Here is a 25,127-nt window from a genome sequence, read left to right as displayed (position 1 = left end):
GTAAAACTGTAAATTGTCTCTAAGGTGTAGGATAGTGCTGGTGTACGGGAATTGCTGTTCGGCGGGGACTCGGTGGGCTGAAGGGCCCGTTTCCGTGCTGTATCTCTAAACTAAACCAAACCAAACCAAGATGATGCATATGTTATAGCTTGCATTCACATAGCACCCTTAAATGTCACAACTATTCCAATCTCTAAGTTGTGTCAGGCAAATTTCTCATGAAAGATCCTAATTCTGGAAAGTTATACCTGAAAAGATACTAAGAGATCAAGATCATTTAGTCAAAGGATATGGGAAGAGGTTCAAATCCGATTATCAGGAGAATTTCACAGTACAGATTTAGTTTAGTTTAGTGATGCAGCATGGAAACTAGCCTTTCGGCCCACCGAGTCCATGCTGACCAACAATCACCCCATACAGTAGTTCTATCCTACGCGTTAGGACAATTTACAGAAGCCAATTATCCTGCAAACCCTGGTGATGTCTTTGGTATGTGGGAGGAAATCAAAGATCCCGGAGAAAACCAATGCAGTCACAGGGAGTACAAACAAAAACTGCATACGGACAGCAGCAGTAGTCAGGGTCGGACCTGAGTCTTTAGCGCTGAAAGGCAGCAACCCTGCCACTTCGCCACCGTGCCACCCTAAATCAGAGCAGGAAACCATTATATTATTAATCCCTCATTTAACATTAAATATTCCTGCAGAAGCACAAACTACATAAGGCTTCATGAATATGTCCAAAGCTGAAAATCATGAAATAAGAAATTGCCATTAGATTGACCACCTTGTGTAACTTGGAAACCAAATGCATTATGGTAATAATATATCATAAATTCATAAGTAATAGAAGCAGAATTACCAATTCAGCCCATCAAGTCTACTCCACCATTCAAAGATGGCTGATCTATCTCTCCCTCCTAACCCTATTCTCCTGCCTTCTCCCCATAACCCTCGACGCCCGTACTAATCAAGTATCTATCAATCTCCGCCTTAATAATATGCATTGACTTGTCCTCCCCAGCTTTCCGTGGCAAATCATCCAAAAACTATACGTAAGAAAATCATTCACTTTTAGTTATAGAATACAAGAATGCCACAGTTATTTCCAGCTTGCTTTCTGAAAGATTTGCCAATCTACAGTGGCTTGCAAAAGTATTCATACCGCTTGAACTTTTCCACATTTTGTCAAGTTACAACCACAAACGTAAATGTATTTTATTGGGATTTTATGTGATAGACCAACACAAAATGGCGCATAATTGTGAAGTGGAAGGAAAATGATACATGGTTTTCAAATTTTTTTACAAATAAAAAACTGAAAAGTGTGGCGTGCAAAAGTATTCAGCCCCCTTTACTCTGATAACCCTAAATAAAATCCATTGCAACCAATTGCCTTCAGAAGTCACCTAATTAGTAAATAGAGTCCACTTGTGTGTAATCTAATCTCAGTATAAATACAGCTGTTCTGTGAAGGCCTCAGAGGTTTGTTAGAGAACAATAGTGAACAAACAGCATCATGAAGCCCAAGGAACACACCAGACAGGTCAGGGATAAAGTTGTGGAGAAGTTTAAAGCAGGGTTAGGTTATAAAAAAATATCCCAAGCTTTGAACATCTCACGGAGCACTGTTCAATCCATCATCTGAAAATGGAAAGAGTATGGCACAACTGCAAACCTACCAAGACATGGCCGTCCACCTAAACTGACAGGCCGGGCAAGGAGAGCATTGATCAGAGAAGCAGCCAAGAGATTCATGGTAACTGGAGGAGCTGCAGAGATCCACAGCTCAGGTGGGGGAATCTGTCCACAGTACAACTATTAGTCGTGCACTCCACAAATCGGGCCTTTATGGAAGAGTGGCAAGAAGAAAGCCATTGTTGAAAAAAAGCCATAAGAAGTCCCGTTTGCAGTTTGCCACAAGCCATGTGGGGGACACAGCAAACATGTGGAGGAAGGTGCTCTGGTCAGATGAGACCAAAATTGAAGTTTTTGGCCTAAATGCAAAACGCTATGTGTGGCGGAAAACTAACACTGCACATCACCCCCAACATACCATCCCCACTGTGAAACATGGTGGTGGCACCATCATGCTGTGGGGATGCTTTTCTTTAGAAAACCTGTTAGAGTCTGCAAAAGACTTGAGACTGGGGCAGAGGTTCACCTTCCAGCAGGAAAACGACCCTAAACATACAGCCAGAGCTACAATGGAATGGTTTAGATCAAAGCATATTCATGTGTTAGAATGGCCCAGTCAAAGTCCAGACCTAAATCCAATTGAGAATCTCTGGCAAGACTTGAAATTTACTGTTCACAGACGCTCTCCATCCAATCTGACTGAGCTTGAGCTATTTTGCAAAGAAGAATGGGCAAAAATTTCAGTCTCTTGATGTGCAAAGCTGGTAGAGACATACTCCAAAAGACTTGCAGCTGTAATTACAGCGAAAGGTGGTTCTACAAAGAATTGACTCAGGGGAGCTGAATACTTTTGCACGCCACACTTTTCAGTTTTTATTTGTAAAAAAATTTGAAAACCAGGTTTAATTTTCCTTCCACTTCACAATTATGCACCGCTTTGTGTTGGTCTATCACATTAAATCCCAATAAAATACATTTACGTTTGTGGTTGTAACGTGACAAAATGTGGAAAAGTTCAAGGGGTACGAATACTTTTGCAAGCCACTGTAATAGGCATCATGATAACACACTGGTCCACAGACAAGAAGAATTACATAGGCACTTGATTTGAACACTGACATTATGTAAGAGTCTGTTCCCCCGTATTGGCAGTTCTGCATTTTTTTCAGTTCCTTTTCTAAAAACTTCCATAGTTACAAACTAGAAGCAGTTCCCATCTACTCTTTAACTTCTCTATTCCTCACCATAGTGTCAAATTAAATGGTACAAGTAACCTGAACATTTTCAACACCCAATAAGAGTTCTTCCTTTCACGTTCCTCAGACAAGCCATTCACTTATGGCAGTTAAACCGTCAAAAAATGATCACTCTCATTTTTTTTTTGAGTCGTAGCCAAGATGGAGCAAACATTGAATCATGTAATCATTGCATGTAAATAGATTTATTTATTGAAATCATATTCTATGTCGCTCTTCCAGGGAGATGCTAACTGCATTTTGTTGTCTCTGTACTGTACACTGACAATGACAATTAAAGTTGAATCTGAATCTGAATCCATTTGCAGCAGTTTGGCCTTTCCCCAGGAACAGCAGGTTAAACCACTTTTAGAATCATACGGCAACGAAACAGGTCCAAATTTCCCCTGCACCATCTACGCCTGTCCTACCTGACTACATTTAGCTCATATCCCACGATCTTTCCTATCCAGGTATCTATCCAAATGTATTTTAAAAGCTGTTGCAGTATCTGCCTCAATTACTTCCCCTGGCAGCTCATTCCAATATACCCACCGTGTGGAAAAAGATGCCTCTCAGATTCCTATCAAATCTTTCCCCTCTCACATTAAACCTATATCTTCTCGTTCTTGATTCCTGCACTCTGGGTAAAAGACTTTGTAAATTTACCATATCTATTCCCCTAATGATTGTATACACCTCCATAAGATCAAACTAATAGACAACTAATTCCTGCTGTAAAATAATAAAAATAACACTCACATAGATTGCCAGATACACCTGGATTCTGAAAATGCAAAGCCAGATTATGTCTGGTCAGAAGATAGACACAAAATGCTGGAGTAACTCAGAGGGGCAAGCAGCATCTCTGGAGAGAAGGAATGGGTGACGTTTCGGGTCGAGAACCTTTGTTATGTCTGGTCAGAATGTGGCACAGATAAATTTGCACTAAGGTTAAGTTAAAGATGCTGGATTTAAATAGATTGAAAGTACAATTACCATTTTAATTATATACATTATTAAGACAATATTAATGTGTCAGAGGTTATGGGGAGAAGGCAGGAGAATGGGGCTGGGAGGGAGAGATAGATAGATCAGCCATGATTGAATGGCGGAGTAGACTTGATGGGCCAAATGGCCTAATTCTGCCCCTATCACATGATCTTATGATTAATCTTTCATACGAGGTAATCTGAAGAAGGGTCTCGACCCAAAATCTTGCCTATTCATGCCCTCCCCAGATCCCTGCCTGAACCACTGAGTTAACACAGAACAGTAAAGCACAGGAACAGGCCCTTCGGTCCACAATGTCTGTGCTGAACATGATACCAAAGCCAGCTTTTATATGCCTGCACATAATCAATATTCCTCCATCCCTTGCATATCCATAAAAACCCACTATCATATATGCCTCCACCGCCCCTGGCAGCGAGTTCCAAGTACTCACTACTCTCTGTGTAAAAAAACATGACCCACACATCTTCTTTAAACTTTGCCCCTCTCACCTAAAAACAATGTCCTCTAGTATTTGATATTTTGTGTTTTGATTAATCTTTCATTGCCAGGACAAGTGTAGTTATGGGCAACACTGGGCACTGACAGTTGAAGGATGAAATGTTGTGTATTTATTGTTTTAAATATACAAATATTCTTCCTGATGCAAGAAAATGTCATCAAACTTTATTTTGAAATAGACATAAGATTCACTACGTGAACATCAATTTAATGGTAATCACCTGTATTTATACAGGAACTTCAAAACAGCAAAGTACCCCACGTTGCCGTGCAATTACATTACGGTGGCAGAGCTGCTGCTCCACAGCACCAGAGATCCGTGTTCGATCCTGACTACGGGTGCTGTCTGTACGGAGTTTGTACGTTCTCCCCGTGACCTGCGTGGCTTTTGTCCGGGTGCTCTGGTTTCCTCCCACATTCCAAAGACGTACAGGTTATAGGTTAATTCGATTCAGTAAGAATTGTAAATTGTCCCTAGTGCGTGGGATAGTGCTACCGTACGGGGATCGTTGGTCAGCGTGGACCCTGGATGGGCCGAGGGGCTTATTTCCGCGCTGTATCTCTAAACTAAACTAAACTGAACAAAATGCGGTAATACAAAGTATACCACACAATAAGAGGATAAATCTCTGTGGATTTCAAGCTTGTCCGTTCTGAGAGCCGTAATCACTCCCATTTCTCTTGAAACTCCCCTGCCGTTCACTTTTCTGAGAGATATGTGGTACAGCCAAGAAATGTATTTACCCTCTGCAGTATAGTGGCAGCAGGAACCCCGTGATAACACTCAAACCACTTCACGCTAGCTTTTGACCAGCCTTTATATCTTACTAACGTTGAAAGTTAAGGGCCTGTCCCACTTAGGTGATTTTTTAGGCGACTGCTAGCAACTAGGACAATGGAATTCACCGAAGTCAGCACCGGCAACAACCTACTACGACAGCCCAAATTGTCGCCACTGTCGACGAAAAATGTTCAACATGTTGAAAATCTTTCGGCAGTCGTCTGTAATCGCCTAAAAAGTTTGCCTAAGTGGGACAGGCCCCTTAAGTCCAATCACTTTTGGCAACAGCAACTTTAAATTGCAGCAAGGAATCCCCATGATCTCCTGTGGATACAAAACCTCACAGTAAATTTGTAGGAAGGAACTACAGATGCTGGTTTAAACTGAAGATAGACACAAAAATCTAAAGTAATTCAGCGGGACAGGTGGCATCTCTGGAGAGAAGGAATGGGTGACATTTCGGGTCAAGACCCTTCTTCAGACAAAAGGCCTCATCCCGAAACGTCACCCATTCGTTCTCTCCTGAGATGCTGCTTGTCACGCTGAGTTACTCCAGCTTTTTGTGCATATCTCACATTAAATTTGATATTACCACATTCTACCAAGCACATCAGACACCTGGCTAAGAATTTGATGTGGGTGCTAAGCTGGTCATAATGAACTGAAACATGATTATGGGGCTAAGAACTGACCGAAGCAACTGTTTCAGAGCCAGAACTTCCCATTCTGATAAGTGATAACTATCAAGTAACACCATGTGGAAATTTAATGTTAAAAATAATTGTGGATTATCGTACATTTAAAATTTGTTAAAGGTAGACACAACATGCTGGAGTAACTCAGCGGGACAAGCAGCATCTCTGGAAATAAGGAATGGTCATAAGGTCATAAGTTATAGGAGTAGAATTAGGCCATTCAGCCCATCAAGTCTACTCCGTTATTCAATCATGGCTGATCTATCTCTCCCTCTTAACCCCATTCTCCTGCCCTCCCTATAACCTCTGATACCTGTACTAATCACAAATCTATGTATCTCTGCCTTTAAAATATCTGCCGACTTGACCTCGACAGCCTTCTGTGGCTAAGAATTCCACAGATTCTCCACGCTCTGACGAAAAAAGAATTTCCTCATCTCCTTCCAAAAAGAACGTCCTTTAATTCTGAGGCTATAACCTCGAGTCCTAGACTCTCCCACAAGTGGAAACATCCTCTTCACATCCACACTATCCAAGCCTTTCACTATTCTTTATATTTCAATTAGGTCCCCGCTCATTCTTCTAAACTCCAGTGAGGAAAGGCTCAGGGGCTGACAAACGCTCATCATAGGTTAACCTACTCGTTCCTGGGATCATTCTTGTAAACCTCCTCTGGACCCTCTCCAGAGCCAGCACATCCTTCCTCACATATGGTGCCCAAAGTTGCTCACTTTCTAACTGCAGAACACAAAGCATTTCAGTTTCAGAGAAAATGTACATCTGATGCATCGATAGAAGAATCTCTTTTGGCAAAATGTGAAACACACAATACTCAGAAGTACAATACCAAATCATCCCCTTGCCTTGCGCGCTCAGATGCCAAAAAAAGCAGCATTCTGACTAAACCGTTTTTCTTTATATTAAATAAAGTCTGCAGAGATTGTAAAGCTTTCTATTTTCCTGAGTTTCAGGTCAAAACATTAGTGAGGTATTAATTTGTAAATGTTACCTTGGAATGATTGGATGGCTCTGTCCACCAGCTCCTCCACAGAGTAACTAGCCAGCTCTCCTCTCGCATGCTTGGTTTTGCAGTATGTGCAAGCATTCAGGCATCTGCAGCAATCACAACAGTACACTTTTCACTCTAAATGGCAGCAAAATTTAAGACATTCAGTGAAAGGAAATTAGGAGGCTAAATCATGTTTCTCATTATGTATTCAATCTGTATATAAGTCCGATCAAAGATGAGGTCTCCAAAGAGGTATATAGTAGGCATATGGAAACAAAGGGAATAGAGGGACATGGATCATGTGCCGGAACATGACATCAGTTTAACATGGCATCCTGATTGTGCAAACATTGTGGGCCGAAGGGCCTGGCCCTAGGCTGTACTGTTCTATGTTCAATGTTCCATTAATTTTAGACAAATAGTTTTATTTTAATACTCAACCAATAAATTCATGTTTCAGTTTTGTGGGAAGGATAGCAAACTGTATAACTCTAAAGCAAATAAATTTATTCCTGTCCCATCTCCTCATATGCACACCCACCAGTGAAAATGGGCATTTTTGTCTACCTTTAAGGGCCTGTCCCACCAGCATGCGATTGTATGCGTCTAGCGCGACCAAACGTGGTGGCTTGAGGCGTACGGCCTCGCGAGGCCGGTCCCGCTTCCAACCGCGGAGCCGTCTGGATTTGTGCGGGGCTGGTCCCGACATCATACTCACCAATCAGCTGGGCAGGAGGCGGGCCGACTGAATTTGGACGTCGCACGGCGTCGGGCGGTTACATCATCACGCAACGGCAGTCGCTAGGCGTACGCCGTCAAGGCGCTGCGTACGGCGTCAAGACGCTGCGTTCGCCCGTCGAGGCGCTGCGTACAGCCTCAATGCGGCTGCGGGCCGACAGGCCGTTGTCGCACGGAATTTTTGGACAGTGTCAGTTTTTCGGAGCCCCGCGCGATGTCGGGACCAGCCCCGCACAACTCCATACGCCTCCAGCGATCATAGTGGGACCGGCCTCGCAAGGCCGTACGGCTCAAGCGACCACGTTAGGTCGCGCTAGCCGCATGCAGTCGCGTGCTGGTGGGACAGGCCCTTTACTTATAAAGTACGGATAACTGACAATGTGACACAGGGTCATAGAAAGAACATTTTCTTCAATATTAATTCAGAAATTTGTATCCCATTACGATTACAAATCCTGCGACCATTTGGTTGAATCGTCTTTCAGTGTTTGAAATGTTACATGCAAGTTTCTATGTCAATGATACATATTATAGGCTTAAGAGATGAACATTTATATATTAACTACATTCACAGAAATTCAGTAGCTCAACACACTATACTGACTTCAACAGAATTGTCCTTTCTCAATTTTTATCTCAACTATTTCTGTTTATTCTTAACAATGTTCCACCTTTATTTCCCAAAACGAAAGAACTGGAACTCAAAGTGGTTACTTTTAATAACTTTTGAACATGCACATCAAAATATTAACCTTTGAAATGGTATTATTATATTTATTGAGGACAGGACAAATCAGTCTGGATAATCAATCCATCGAAAGAAGGCTCCCGAATCGAAACGTCACCTGTCCAATTTCTAAAGAGATGCTGCCTGACCCACTGAGTTATTCCAGCATTTTCTGTCAATGTTTGGTATAAACCAGCATCTGCAATTCCTTATTATTAAAATAGGACCACAGATTAATTTGTTTTCTGACTTTCAACACATAAACAATCAGATTTTAAACTATTAAGCACCAGATAGTTTCAATTGAATTACCTGGCTTCTGTTAAAAATAGTTCCTTGTGCAGATTGTGGAGTCATAGAGGTTACATGTGGAAACAGGCCCTTTGGCCCAACTTGCCCACACAGGCCAACAATGTCCCAGCTGCACTAGTCTCACCTGGCTGCCATTGGCCCATATCTCTCCAAACCAGTCCTATCTATGTCCCCATCTAACTGTTTCTTAAATGATGGGATAGTCCCGGCCTCAACTGCTTCAGCTGGCAGCTTGTACCATACACACACCACCTTCTGTGTGAAAAAGTTACCCATTATTTCCTATTAAATCTTTTCCCCTTCACCTATTTCCTCTGGTGCTCGATTCCTCTACTCTGGGCAAGAGGCTCTGTGCATCTACCCGATCTATTCCACTCATGTTTTTCTATACCTCCATAAGATCACCCCTCATCCTCGTGAGCTCCATGGAATAGAGACCCAGCCTACTCAACCTCTCCCTGTAGCTCACACCCTCTAGTCCTGGCAACATCCTCGTAAATCTTTTTTGAACCCTTTCAAGCTTGACAATATCTTTCCTATAACATGGTGCCCAGCACTGAACACAATATTCTAAATGCGATCTCACCAATGTCTTATACAACTGTAACATGACCTCCCAACCTCTATACTCAATACTCTGACTGATGAAGGCCAAAGTGCCAAAAGCCTTTTTGACCACCTTTATCTACCTGTGACTCGACCTTCACAAAACCATGCACCTCTACTCCTAGATCCCTCTGCACTACAATACTACCCAGGGGCCTACCATTTACTGTGTAGGTCCTGCTCTTGCCCATCCAAATGCCTGTATAACCTATCCCTCAGAATACTCTCTAGTAACTTTCCAACTACAGATGTTAAGGTCACAGGCCTAGTTTCCCACCATTTTTCCTGCAGCTCTTCTTGAAAAGAGGCACATTTGCCACCCTCCAGTCTTCCGGCACCTCTCCTGTATTTAAGGACAACTCGTAAATTTCAACCAGGGCTTCCGCAATTTCCTCATTAGTTTCCCACAATGTGGTGCTGGCTCGAAGGGCCGAATGGCCTACTCCTGCACCTATTGTCTATTGTCCTCGGATACATCTGATCAGGCCCTGGAGATTTGTATACCTTCATACACAACAGTACCTTCAGTACTTCTTCGACGGTAACACTGACTGCTCTCAAGACACTTCCATTGACTGCCTTACTGACCGTCTTACTGAAATACAGAGGAGAAATACTCATTGAAAACTTTGCCCATCTCCTGTGGTTCCACACAGAGGTGACTGCTTTGATTCCCGAGAGGTCCCACTCTCTCTTGCGTTACCCTTTTCCCCCTGAATTATTAGACTTACTAATACTCAGTCTTGAGAGTTAAACTTGAAATAATTGAGCTGGGATTTCCTTCACTGGTTGAGAATAACCATTAAGAACAACTATAAAATATATTGGGTTTTGCATAGGTACCATTTTTGTGAGCACTTATCAGAAGTCAACGCCTGACCTACTTTTGAAGCAAGGAAGAGTCCACCTCAGCGGAAAACACAAAGACTTGTTTCAGGTCGAAACCCTTCTTCAGACTGACCTTAAACGTCTCCCAATCCTTCTATCCAGAAATGCTACTTTTCCCACTGAGTCACTCTAGCATTTTGTGTCTATCTTCACCCTTTTAATGAAGTAAGCTCCATTTCATTCAGATTTTTAAATGATTAAACATTCGATTCAGGAATATAATGTACCATTCATTAATGTTCAGGAGTATAATGTCCCATTGCCTTCCTCAGTGATTGTAAGGAGAGGGGGCTTGGGTAGCTTACAACCCAAAGATATGAACATTGAATTTTAAATCACCTCTGAATAAACAGCCCTCCCCTCCAATCCACAGTGTACAGATACATGAAAAAGGGAATAATGTGAATAATGTTTAGTGCAAAATAAAGTCCACTAAAGTCCGATCATAGATAGTTGAAGGGTCTCCAATGAGGTAGATATTAGCTCAGGGCTGCTCTCTAGTTGTTGGTAGGATGGTTCAGTGGCCTGATAACAGCTGGGAAGAAACTGTCCCTGAATCTGGAGGTGTGCGTTTTCACACTTCTATACCCTTTGCTTAATGGGACGGGGAGATGAGGGAGTAGCCGGGGTGCGACTTGTCCTTGATTACGCTGCTGGCCTAGCCAGGGCAGCGTGAGGTGTAAATGGGTCAATGGAAGGGCGGTTGGTTTGTGTGATGGTCTTGGATGGAGCTGTTCCCAAACTATGCAGTGATGCATTGCAATAAAATGCATTCTACGGCGCATCAGTATAATTTAGTGAGAGTTGTAAGGGACATGCCTCCTAAGCCTTCTCAGGAAGTAGAGGCATTGGTGTGCTTTCTTGGCCATTGCTTCAAAATGGGTGGTCCAGGAGAAGAACTAGAAATTAGAAGCTTTCAGCCATCTCTTCTTCATGGCCATCAATACAAACCGGAATGTGTGTAAAGCTTTGCTTCCTGCAGATGATCACTATCTCCTTTGTCTTGCTGACATTGAGAGAGATTCATTGCTGACATTGACTGATATCGTCATCGGGTTGCCGCTCGCGGCAGCTCGTCATGTCCTTCAAAATGTTTTAAAAGGTTTCTTGGTCCAGGAGGGGAACCGTTTTCCCAGTCACTTCCTGGTCGGAGATGCGTCTTTTCTCCGAGTCATATCTTTACTCCTAGCTTACCAATTAGCCAAGCTTTCAGCCTGAATTCCATCGCGGAGCAGGACGATACCTTACCGGGGATCACCATGTTGGAGTGTTGGGCCTGCTGATTAACACCGTGGAGCTGTGGTTTGTGGAGCTTCCAGCCATGGCCTGCACTGACTTTAACATCGCGGAGCCCTGGGATTTTTTGCCGAGGGTCGCCAGTGTTGAATCTCCGCCCAGCTCGGCCTGTGGACTTCGGGAGCCGCCGTCTTCGGTAAGAAGTGGCCGATTCGGAAACTCCAAGCTGCGAGTGTGTTCTTCCGTTCCGACGCCAGAGTTCCGATCATCGCGGCGAGAAGGCCTGAACATCGGGCCACCGTAGCGGCGACTGCGGAGGGCTCAAAGGCCCCAACCACGGGTGAACAAGGAGGAAGATGTCTGAACTTTATTGCCTTCCCTAACAGTGGGAAACGTTGATTCCACTGAGGGGGATGTTTATGTTAAATCCTTTTGTGCATTGTGTTCTTTTATTTGTATGGCTGTATGGTAACTCAAATCTCACTGTGACAATAAATGTAACTTGATTTTGAAGGTTATTAAGAATTTTTTATTCTTCAATGATGAAGGTATCTTCACAACTATATCAGAAGGATGTAGAGCCTCAACATTACCTCCCTGTTTTTGTATAAAAGCATTCTTGAAATAAATGCTAGCATTGAGTTTAGTTTTTCTACTACCGATTCGACTTGCAGTTTAACAGTTTGGGAATCCTGTATCAGCACTCCCAAGTCTCTTTGCACCTCTGATTACTGGATTCTCACCCCATTTAGAAATGAGTCTAAACCTTTATTCCCACTGAAATGAATGACTCCACACTTTGCTACACTTTATTCCATCTGCCACTACTCTGCCCACTCTCCCAACCTGTCCTAGCCCTTCAGCAAAGTCCCTGCTTTCTCTACACTACCTGCCCCTCCACCTATTTTCGTATCATCCGCAAACTTTGCCACAAAGCCTTCAATTCCCTCATCCAAATCATTAATGTACAACGTGAAGAGTAGCGGCCCCAGCACCGAGCCCTGTGAAACCCCACTGGTCACTGGTCCACTCCACTAGTCACAGTAAATTGCCCCGTGTATAGGTGAGGGGTAGAGTCGGTGAGGACTTCATTTGAATGTGGGAGTATAAAAAGGGCTTAAATAAATGAAGCAAATCAGAGTTGATGGTTGTCATGGATTCAGTGACCCAAAGTTCCTGTCCTCCATGACTCTGACTCGACATTATATTAAAAAAAAACATACCCATAGATTCACTCATACAGTGTGAAAGCAGGCCCTTCGTCCAACTCGCTCACACCGACCAACACGTCCCATCCACACTAGTTCCACCTGCCTGCGTTTGGCCCATATCCCTCTAAACCAATTCTATCCTTGTACTTGTCTAATTGCTACAACTACCTTCTCCAGCAGCTCGTTCCATACACCCACCACAGGTTCTCGATTCCCACGCTCTGGGCAAGAGACTCTGAATGTCCACCCAATCCATTCCTCTCATGATTCTATACACTTCTCAAAAACCTTTAATAATTAAAATAATTAAAATCATTAAACGAAGCAACTGAATAAAATGTTAAACCAACTTATTCAGTGCAGCTATTTTTGTCCTTTCAGATGAATGAGTTCTCTGTCCAGGCTTGGTTCAGACAGTAGGTTCTGGGGAATTCAGCAAGTTCATCCTTCACCCTTGTATAGCATCTGACAAACAGAATCAGGACACACAGCAGATTCTGACACACAGCCAGGGTCTGCCAGCACAGCCCGGCAGGCAAGTCTGGGGCTCTCTCCTTCGTGCAGGAATCCCAAAAGTGCTGATGCTTACAAGACCAAGTGCTGGATAAAGGTTCTCTGTGGAATTCACGATATTTCACGCTAACTTCTGACCCAAAATCAGATTAACAAGAATAATTGCACTAAACACAAAATCTATTATTCAAATCGCTATTATTACAACTGCTGACCTTGCCATTGTTACATTAGCAGCTTGTGGCCAAAGGAAATCGAAAGGAGATGCTTTATTTTTTTTTAATATCTTTCGTCAATTAAACATTTATGAATACAATGGAATAAATCATTAATGTTTCTTTGACGAGAACTCATGAGTTCTAGGAGTAATATTAGGCCATTCAGCCCATCAAGTCCACTCCGTCATTCAATCATGGCTGATCTAACTTTCTCTCCTAACCCCATTCTCCTGCCTTCTCCCCATAACCCCTGACCCATAACAATCAAGGACCTGTCAATCTCGACCATAAACATATCCATTGACTTGGCCTCCACAGCCGTCTGTGGCAAAGAATTCCATAAATTTGCCATCCTCTGACTAAATAAATTCCTTCTCATCTCCTTTCTAAAGGTACGTCCTTTTTTTCAGAGGCTATGGGCTCTGGTCCTAGACTCTCTCACTAGTGGAAACATCCTCTTCATAAGCACTCTATCCAGTCCTTTCACTATTCGCTACTTTTCAATGATGACCCCCAAAAGGATTGACAGAAATAGTTACCATGTACCTGTCCCAATTGGTAAATTGCAGCTGTTTTCCTACGAGTGGGTGACAGAAAGATTCATAGTCCTTTTAAATATTAGAAGTGGCAAGCTCAAAGCTATATCTGTCACTTGACCTGGTCCTGCATAACTATGCAAGTTGGCAAGACCACATGTACTGACAAATGGAGTTACAAGAAACGGAATGGTGCTTAAATCTTGCACAGAACACAAAGTGCTGGAGTAACTCAGCGGAACAGGCAGCAATCTCTGGAGGACATGGATAGCTGCGTGTAATTCAGTTTAGTTTAGAGATACAGCATGGAAATAGGTCCTTCAGCCCACCAAGTCCACGCATTTATCAATCACCTGCTCACACCAGTTTCATGTTGTCTCACTTTCTCATCCACTCCACACATATTTACAGAGGCCAATTAACCAACAAATCTACAGGTCTTTGGGATGTGCGAGGAAATCGGAACATCAAAGGAACCACATGCGGGCACAGGGAAAACGTGCAAACTGCAGAGACACCACCGGAGGTCAGGATCGAACCCCGATCTCGGGCACTGTGAGGCAGCAGCTCTACCAGCTGCGCCACTGTGCTGCCCCAGATAAACTGATAATCGCAGATAAGATGACAGTCCATGATTCAAAATGTCGTTTCATCCAAAAGTATACTTACATTGCGTTTCTGCAAAATGATTTAATTTTGCAAAAAACAAATTAGGGGAAAACAAAGCAAAAAAAAACCCCAGAGCTGCTCAAAGCCTGGTGCAAGATAACTATGATTGTATAATTCAGGGAGCACCGCGCCTTTTCAAGGCAGTGGGAAAATCCCCTAATCCAGGAATTTAAATAGTCAGAAAAAATAAGTGTAACTTCTGAACTTTTCACTGATGTTCAGGATTTCATATAAGTGCCAGTAATATTATTAAATCTGGCTGCATGGTTAACTTAATATTTGTGTATTCTCAGGGTGGTGATCATTTGGTCTGTTAATTATGTACAGTTCCCTTTCTAACTACAAACTTCCACCTATTTAAGGATATTAATTCTTGTCTGAAAAGCACCTCCTGTTAAAGCCACAATGGATATTTCATGATTGATTTCTTGTTGGTACCAAATTATACCAATGTTTTTTTATAAGCCTCTGTTTCACACAATTGTTAGAGAGGAACCTTAACATGTAATTATTCTCAAAAAGCCAGTTCAAGGCAAAATAAACAAATTTAGTCATTCCAAATTGCAACATAAGTTTATTTTGCAGTTGAGCCAAATTACCTCTTGGTATTGCACAATAAATTATGATTTGTGTAATAATAAATCAAAGAGGGGCATTGAGAAAATAATCATGCCTCCAGTGATATTGTTCAGCAACATTAGGGCGGCAGGGTGGTGCAGTGGTAGAGTTACTGCCTTACAGACGTAGGTTTGATTCTTCGACCCCACGCCGACCAGCGATCCCTCCACACTAACACTATCCTACACACATTAGGGACAATTTACATTTATACCAAGCCAATTAATCTACAAACCTGTATGTCTTCGGAGTGTGGGGTGAAACCAAAGATCTGGGAGAAATCCCACACGATCATGGGAGAACGTACAAACTTCTTGCCGACAGCACCCGTAGTCAAGATCGAACCCAGGTCTCTGGCGCTGTAAGGCAGTAACCCTTCCACTGTGCCACCCCTTTATCTTCCAATCATTTGCTCAGCTTTGTGCCGCCTCCATTTCTACTTTTCCAGCTTTCTCCCCACAACTCCAACCAGTCTGAAGAAGGGTCCCGACCTGAAACGTCACCTGTCCATTCCCTCCAGAGATGCTGCCTGACCCGCTGAGTTGTTCCAGCACTTTGCGTTTTACTCAAGATTCCAGCATCTGAAGTTCCTTGCATCTCCACAGATTACAAGATGTATTCATAGGGTGACGACCAGTTTGCCATATAAAGAGGCTAGGTCTGCATTTTCTGGAGCTTGGTAGATTAAGAGGAGGACACACTGAAACTTACAGAATCAAGAACCAGAGGACATAGTTTTAACATGAGGGTGAAAAGATTTAATAAGAATCTGAGGGGTAACGTTTTCATGCAAAGGGTGGTAGATGCATGGACCATGCTTCCAAAGAAGGTAGTTGAAGCAGATACTATCGCAACGTTTAAGAAACATTTAGACAAGTACATGGATAGGACAGATTTAGAGGGATCTGGGCCAAACGCAGATGGGTGGGGCTAGACTAGACGTAATGGCCAGTGTGGGCAGGTTTGGCCGAAGGGCCCATTTCCTATGAATTAGACTCTAATTCTAACAAGGCTCAACATGTTGGGTTCAGGGAGGATGCTCAGAGCTGGGAGTCATGGCCGCAGGAACAAAGGCCACCTTGTTCAAGACTTGGTGAGGAGAAATATTTTTACTCAAGCAGTAGTTAATCTTTGGCATTCTCTACCCAGGAGGGCTGGGGAAGCTCAATCACTGAGTTCATTCAGGACATCGGTAGATGTTTGAATATTAAGGGAATCGGGGGCTATGGGGATAGTGCAGGAAAAGGCTATGATTTTGATAAATAGCAAAGCAGCTTCAAAGAGCCAGCTGAAATATTTCTTGTTTCCTTTTCCAATAATATGGAATTTTCACACTTTTTTGGCAAGGCTATTACCTGTCAGGGAAAAAGGTAGGCAAAGCTGCAAATTGGCTATATTTATTAGTCTATCAAGTAAACAGTGCTTAATCCCAATTAATGCAGTCACAAATTAAAGCAATCATTTTCTTCCTGACAAGTTAGAAAAGCATTTAACGGGAGTTGTAAGGGTATTAACTGTGGGGATATTGGACAGGAGTTAAGAGTGAAGAGTGCATAATTGCCAGATGCATAGTATGGGTGTCAGAGATTATGGGGAGAAGGCAGGAGAATGGGGTTAGGAGGGTGACACAGATCAGCCATGAATGGCAGAGTAGACTAGATGGGCCAAATGACCTAATTCTGCTCCTATCACTTATGACCGATGCACCAGGGCCAACGCAGTCTGAACAAGGGTTTTGACCCAAAACGTCTCCCAATCCTTCAATCCAGAGATGCTACTTGTCCCGCTGAGTTACTCCAGCAGTTTGTGTCTATCTTCACTCTTTTAATGAAGCAAGCTCCTTTTAATTCTCTTTAATTGATTAAACATTAGATTCAGGTGTATAATATATCATTCACTAATGTTCTGGAGTATAATATTCCATTGCTATATTGGAGGGGTTGTGCTGATAGACCCAGCATACATTCAGATTCAGACATACACCTAGAACCAAACCACACTCAGATGTCACACAAAACGGCTGCACGGTGGCGCAGCGGTAGAGTTGCTGACTTACAGCGCTTACAGCGCCAGAGACCCAGGTTCAATCCCAACTACGGGTGCTGTCTGTACGGAGTTTGTACGTTCTCCCCGTGACCGCGTAAGTTTTCTCAGAGATCTTCAGTTTCCTCCCACACTCCAAAGACGTACAGGTATGTAGGTAAATTGGCTTGGTAAATGTAAAAATTGTCCCTAGTATGTATAGGGTAGTGTTAATATGTGGGGATCCAGTGGGCCGAAGGGCCTGTTTCCGTGCTGTATCTCTACAAAACCCAGCACACACTCAAACCTCGGATTCCGTTTGTGAAACTTGTAACCTAACGCTATGAACACTAACGCTTAAGCCCCTGTCCCACTTAGGAGACCCAAACAGCAACCTCTGGTGACCTTGCCCGCCACCCAAGGTTTCCATGAGGTCACCGGAGGTTTTGGTCACTCTCCCGAATGGTCGAAAGTGGTTTCCGCGTGGTCGAGGCTTCATCTAGGTTGCTGCTATTTTTTCATCATGATTAAAACCGGCCTCGACTAAAAATAGGTTGCTGTTTTGAAAATCGATAATTTTTTAGTCACAGGTCTAGTCGAAGCCGGTTTTCTTCATAGTCGAGGAAGGTTTTCAACATATGCATGGGAGGTGGTAGGAGGTTGCAGGTCACCTCGACCTTGATTTTTTTTTTGGGTGGCGGGGCAAGGTCACCAGTGGTTGCTGTTTAGGTCAGGGACAGGGGCTTGGGTGACTAACCTACAACAGTTTCACTTTTCCTCCCTCTCTTCCCTGTGCCCCCTCCCGGACGCGCAACATTTATCCCTTTCCACTTTCCCTCCATACACCTAGATTCCTTCTTCTGGATTCACATTTTGCACTTCTTCTATCCTTATCTCACACTTTTTGCCTTTTCATCTCTTGTCTTTGTCCACCCACCTACCTATCAACTTCCCTCCCTCACCTATATCCACCTGTCATTTGCCCAACTTTGGCCCACCCCCACCTCTCATCCAGCTTTCTCCGCCCCCCCTCCCACTACAATTAGTCCAAAGAAGGGTCATGACCCGAATCGTCACCTATCCATGTTCTCCAGAGATGACCCGCTGAGTTACTCCAGCACTTTGGTTCTTTTTTTTTGTAAATCAGCATCTGCAATTAATTCTGTCCTCAGCTTCACATTGAGGTTTGAAGACATAGAACTAAAATCATCAAAGGAAGAAATGCAAAAATAGTCTTATTCAACCATGCAAAGGCATAATGGTCACGATCTGTTCATACTTTTAAAATGCCTTTGTAAAAACCCCTCCAAGATCACTTACGCAAACTCATGGCAATGTTCGCCCGAGTGTTTCAACTTTCAGGTGGCTGATTAAAAAAGAGGAAAGACATCGATGTTCAAGACTGATCACAGAAGGACGATAACCTCCACAAACAAAGCTCCAAGCATCCTGAGATGGTGATAGCATGGGGCGAAAATGGTCACAGCATCATAAGTCAATGAAATCACAAAATAAATCTCGCAAATGGCATTAACCCCGTGGTGTATTTTCCGGTGTGCTGTGCATTTGGCAACCTCGTTCAATTAAAGCTGGAGCTCTTGAAAATAAATTGCATCCTGAAGTACTGCTGAATATTTGATGGGTATATTTTAAAGAAGCTCACCCAGTATTGATGGAGATGATCTCTATCAAAGGGTTTTTCCTAATCTTTGGCAGATCCAGTCGAGCTCCTCCCAGCCGTTTCCCCTTTTCCTTCTTTTGACCCAGTAGTCTCACAGAGTGACCTGCAAAACAAAATGCGCCCTTACATTTCAGTCCAAAATTCCAATTTAAAACAGCAATTTTCATATTCGAAAAAATATCATGCTGTGTGAAAGGAGTTTTAAAAAAATCTCACACCAGGCATTTTCTGATTTGACATTAAGAATTAATCGTTAAATATATGATGCATACAAAATGATGAGATGAATAGATCGGGTGGACACACACTGAGTGTCTTGTCCAGTAGGGGAATTGAGAACCAGAGGGCATAGGTTTAAGGTGTGGGGGCAAAAATTTAATAGTAACCTGAGGGGTGACTTTTTCAAGCAAAGTGTATGGGATGTATGGAATGAGCTGCCGGAGGAGGTAGTTGAGGCAGGTACTATTGCAATGTTTAACAAAACATTTAAACAGATCCATGAACAGGACAGGTTTAGAGGGATATGGGTCAAATCCAGGCAGGCGAGCCTAGTGTAGATGGGACATGTTGGCCTGTGTAGGCAAGTTGGGCTGAAGGGTCTGTTTCCATGCTGTATGACTCTGACTCTATAATTTGGTCACCAAGCACATGCTTTAAAACAATGAGCATGTCTTGTAATTCTTGCCCCATTCTCTCTTGGTAAACTCCTAAACAATCAGTAAATATATGAAAACGAATTGGCTGTTTTTTAAATTATCATGCAATTATAATTTGTCAAATGCATTATGACTTTCCAAATACTGACTTACAAAAACAATTCTGCTGTTCCTTTTCTATTCACATATCCAGTTTAAATGCATTTAAAGAGACATTTGAACAGGTTCATGGTTAGGAAATGTTTGGAGGCCAAATGCAGGCAAATAGGACTAATTTAGATGTGGCATGTTGGTCAGCATGGACAAGCTGGGTCAAAGTGCTTATTTCTGCGCTGTATGACTCTATGGATTACATTTCCAGTTTGCTTGAGGTTTAATACAGCAACAGCATTTTATTTTTTTTATTTTTAGAGAAATACAGTGTGGAAACAGGCCCTTTGACCAACCGAACCCAAGCCGACCATCGATCATCCCGTTCACACTGTTATGACGCCAGTTCTATGTTCTCCCACTTTCACATCCGACACACTAGGAGCAATTTACCTAAGCTAATTAACCGACAAACCTGCACCTCTTTGATGTGGGAGGAAACCCACATGGTCTCAAGGCGAATGTGCAAACTCCATATAGACAGCTCCTGTTGCCAGAATCAAACCCGGGTCTCTGGCGCTGTGAGGCAACAGCTCCATGATACCGGAAGCTCAGTCTCGTGAATCTTATATCATTCTTTTTAAGTTTGTACAATTGATACGAGTTACTGCAATGTATCTATAATGGGACCAAAATAAACTGCTTCTTAATCTCTACAAGGGTACAAATCAAAAGTGCAGAATGTTTCCCTGTGGTTTTAATATATCATTATTTATTTATTTTTTAAATCTGGCAATGTCAATTTTTAATGGACTTGGAATAGAACTGAACATTAATGAAGGAGATGAGGTGGAATTTCTTTAGTCACAGGGTGGTGAATCTGTGGAACTCATTACCACAGAGGGTTGTGGATGCCAAGTCAATGGACATTTTTAAGGTGGAGATTGATAGATTCTTGATTAGTACGGGTGTCGGAGGTTATGGGGAGAAGGCAGGAGAATGGGGTTGAGAGGCAAAGATAGATCAGCCATGATTGAATGGCGGAATAGACTTGATAGGCCGAATGGCCTAATTCTACTCCTATCACATGATCTTACGATCTTAAGGATGCAATAACTTTCACTGTGAAAGAAGAGACATAGTGAAGTGGCCCAGTGGACTGCAAGTCTGGCAACAGTACACTGCATATCCAGCCAGCCCTCTTAAAAGATTTAATTTAGGCAGTCTGAAGGGTTTCGACCCGAAACGTTGCCTATTTTCTTTGCTCCAGAGATGCTGCCTCACCCGCTGAGTTTCGCCAGCATTTTTGTCTACCTTCGATTTTCCAGCATCTGCAGTTCCTTCTTAAACAGTTTAATTTATTCTCTTTAAAAAGCAAAAATGAATTCTTGCTTGTAATATTACAGATTACCTGCATTGAAAATGCAAACTCCAGAGATAGCTCATTGAAATCCAATAATCACTACAGTGACAGACACTCATGTGGCTTCTTGCAGCTTTATGTCCCTTTAAATACCACTTCCAATTTATATTTGAAACCAATCTTGTGCTTATTAAACTTGCATTATTCCACAGTGATTAGCATCTTATACCCAAGTTTTGTGTACGATGGGCATGCAGGGGTCCCTGTGTATTCAATTTCCAGGACATATTTGAGAGAGCCAGAAAACAACATTTTCTTTAGACTTCTTAGCGTGGAAACAGGCCATTCAGCCCTCCCAGTCCATGCCAATCAGCGATCTCCCCATACACTAGCACTACACTTAACACTAAGGACAATTTACAATTTAAGGAAACCAATTAACCTCCAAACCTGTGCGCCTTTGGAATGTGGGAGGAAACCGGAGCACCCGGAGAAAACCCATTCAGTCACAGGGAGAACGTACAAACTCTGTACAGACAGCACCTGTAGTCAGGATCGAACTCGGGTCTTTGCCGCTGTAAGGCTGTGCCACCTTTCCGCCCAATTTTTCGCTATTAGTTGATCCATTAGATTAAAAGGATAATTATATGTTAAGCACATGATGCTTATGATGTTACAGTTCTTACGAATCTATTTTTATTAAATAACTGAATAATCTCTCTGGTTATTATGTCATGAATGTGAAATAGTTCAGTCATTCATTTTTCTGATTTTTATGCACAGTATTGTATTTAGAGAGAATACTTGTGATTTCAACAGGTTATGAATCATCATTTTCAATTGACTTCTCGGCTCACAAGATACAAGCTAAACAATTCTAAATGAGTTTCTCAGATGGAAAAATTACTTTCAACTGTGCGGAAATGAGCATCTGATCATAAACGTGCTTTCAAGCATTATTCAGTGCTCACACACAATCCCCTTGCCCTGTCATAGCCCAGCCATTCAACAATTAAGCCGGCAGCTAATGAAGAAAACAATTTAAGTTCTCATCCCAAACTTACATCTCCTGCCAATGACAATGAGTCACAATATTCAAAATACCACCAAGAAAAACACAATCTTGTGATCGAATTTAATTAATGTCTGACCTACGAAAAGCACCTACTTCCATTGTCAGTCAAATCGGTTGGCAACTGCCTCAATGCCAGAGGCACTTCCTAAGGAATGATAATTTTTTGGTGAGCTCAGCATCCATAGCCAGAAACATAAAGGGTATTGTGAGCCTTCCAACTCACAAAAATCGACGTTATATTCCAGAATAGCTCACTTTTATTCAGGGAGCCAAATCACGTGCTTCAGGTCAACGAGCTGCTGGAATCAGAATTGAAATGGCGACAGAATGCAGGATTTTCTCTACAGTATCCGATTCTAATTGCTCCTCACTGACTTGTAATTCCACTGTAACTTGGAAATACAGCTGTTGTAAAGTGGGTAGCTTTCACGTGGGTGCCTCATCAGGTTCGTATAACGTCGCGGTAATTGGGGAATGTTGCTGTTGCAATCGCAAGACGTGCATGCATACCTGAGAGATATATATATCATTCTTAAGAATTTTTTTTATCCTACATTCTGGAATTGTGATTGCCTGCTGGAATTTATTTATCACCTTGCACTTTCCCCATCAGATGGAAAATATGAATTAATAACAAGAAAATCTTTTACTAATTCAAGCTCAATATGCAATGTGAACTCTTCCTTCCACTTTCCATCTATTTTTAAACACGTTAGTTGCCTGGAAATCCAGAGGTTCCACGTCCCCGTTTATTCCATCACATATTACTTAAATTAGGACAGGCAGTGGTAGAGTTGCTGCCGTCCAGCACCAGAGACTAGGGCTTGATCCTGACTACGATCGCTGTCTGCACAGAGTTTATACGTTCTCCCAGTGATCGTGTGGGTTTCCCCCGAATGCTCCGGTTTACTCCCACTCCAAAGATGTGCAGGTCTGTAGGATAATTGGCTTCAGTAAAAATTGTAAATTGTCCCCAGTGTGAAGGATAGTGTTATTGTAAGGGGATCGCTGGAAGGCGCGGACACGGTGGGCCGAAGGGCCAGTTTCCGCCCTGTATCTCTAAACTAAACCGGACTAAATTGAACCACACATCCACATGCTATCTCCATTGGGATTCCGTGACCATTTCATCAACCAGTATCTACACTATGCTCTGGCATGCCCCTCCAAGATACTGGAAAATAATTGGGAATTCAAACTAACAGCACAGTTTTGCTGAGAGACAGATCATTCGCCAGAGATGGACCATGGCAGGTTACCATGCCAGCGCTGTATTGTGACCATAAACCTTAAATTGATGCAGCCCTAAATATACACAGAATGCACGGATTGTTCCAAGTCAATACGACAAATGACGTGTTTACCTCTTCATTTTCCTCCATCTGACACTCTACCAATTCCACCAGGTGAAGCATCGCATATTTGATCCCGCCTGTTCCTACCTCTAGTTTCAATTGAGTGAAGGCAAACAAGCTAATTTAAGAGGCCACCTACTCACCCTTAATTGTTTCTTCCACAACTTCAACTACACGATCTATTTGCTGAACCTAAAGGGAAAAAATAATACGTGAACAATCTTGTAATAATTCACTTTAGTAACTGCTGGTTGTTCGGCACCCTTCCTAGGCACACGTTCAGTCATGGACGAGTCCATGAAATCTGAAACTGAAATATCACACACTCCTGCAAATGCACCCAAATCCAAAAAAATATATATTTTCTGTAGCTAATTGCAAGATTTGCAATCTCAGCTGCTCCAGGTAATCTTTACATACTTGTATTATAGTGGATTGATGCAGAAGATTAAGATGCATGGGATTCACGGTGACTTGGTGGTTTGGAACTGGCTTACCCATGAGGGTTGTGATGGGTGTGTGTTATTCTGGCTAGTGTTCTGAGATAGGGCCCCTGTTGTTTCTGACATATATATATATAAATATATATATATATGATTTAGACTTAAGTGTGGATGAGTTGGTCAGTAAGTTATCAGACAATGCTAAAATTATTGGAACTGTGAGCAGTGAGGAAGACTGTCAAATGAAAACAGCATGATTTAGATCAGCTACAGACATGGGCTTTAATCCTAGCAAGTGTGAGGTGATGCACTTTTGGAAGTCAAATTGAAGGAGAAAGTAAACAGTTAATGGTTAGACACTTCACAACATTGCTGTACAGAGGAATCTCAGAGTCTCTGAGATTGGCAGCACAGGTAGATAGAGTGGAAGGGAAGGCATATGGTCTGCTTGCCTTCCAGGATCAAAACATTGAGTATAAGAGTCAGGAAATCTGTAGGATGGAGATCATTAAGCTGGAAATGGTGCAGAGATTTACTGGGATGCTCTCAATCAAAGGCCTGAGCTAAAGGGAGGGATTGGGTTGCCTATTCCTTGGAAGGTAGGAGTCTGAGGGGTGATCTTACAGAGGTATATAAAATCAAGAGAGGAATAGATAGGGTTAATGCACAGAGTCTTTGAACAAGGGAACCGAGACATGAGCTAAACTGGTAACAAAATTAAACTTGATCTTGCACGATAGAGAATCATGACATGATAGACAATCAACCCATTATTAAAATAGAGCCTTTAGTACCCATTTCATGTGGTATTACTTAAGATTCCCTCATCACTCAAATGTGTCCTAAACTTCCAAAATTCTATTTCTGCACTTTCTTCCAGCTTACACAATCAAATATCTTACGCTATTAAATTTAAATAGCTGTTAGATCTCCTTACATTTTTCTATTCTAGGGTTTAAAATGTCCTTGTATTTTTTGTTTTACCCAATGATACCAAGATGATTTTGAAGTATGTTGAATAATTGAAATATTAACATTTGAACTCTGCTGCAACTGCTTCAGGGGTGGAATTTGATGTCCATACTTTGCTGTATTAGTGGATGACAGGCAATACGTTTCTACTCCATCTACATTTTAAACAGCCAGCTAAGCCACAATACAGAGGGAGCCTTATTGAAACATACCGAACAGTGAAAGGCTTGGATAGAGTGGATGTGGGCTAGAGGTCACAGCCTTAGAATGAAAGGACGTTCCTTTGGGACGTAGATGAGGAAGAATTGCTTTAGTCGGAGGGTGGT

At 42.4% G+C, this 25,127-nt stretch overlaps 1 protein-coding gene across 1 annotated transcript in view; it reads right to left on the bottom strand.

The window, feature by feature from the left end:
* cdkal1 (CDK5 regulatory subunit associated protein 1-like 1) overlaps window positions 1-25,127 on the bottom strand; it is a 555,783-nt gene that overhangs the window by 378,583 nt on the left and 152,073 nt on the right. Inside the window, exons 6-8 of the mRNA XM_055654805.1 lie at window positions 23,530-23,578; window positions 18,830-18,950; window positions 6,873-6,976 (exon numbers count right to left, since the gene is read on the bottom strand). Of these exons, the coding sequence (XP_055510780.1) occupies window positions 6,873-6,976; window positions 18,830-18,950; window positions 23,530-23,578 (274 nt within the window). The remainder of the gene's footprint in view (window positions 1-6,872; window positions 6,977-18,829; window positions 18,951-23,529; window positions 23,579-25,127) is intronic.

The sequence above is a fragment of the Leucoraja erinacea genome, chromosome 2, assembly GCF_028641065.1.
Source record: "Leucoraja erinacea ecotype New England chromosome 2, Leri_hhj_1, whole genome shotgun sequence".
NCBI classification, from domain to species: Eukaryota; Metazoa; Chordata; class Chondrichthyes; order Rajiformes; family Rajidae; genus Leucoraja; species Leucoraja erinaceus.
Note: the sequence above shows the minus strand (reverse complement) of the source record. Positions and strands in the feature narration are given on the sequence as shown.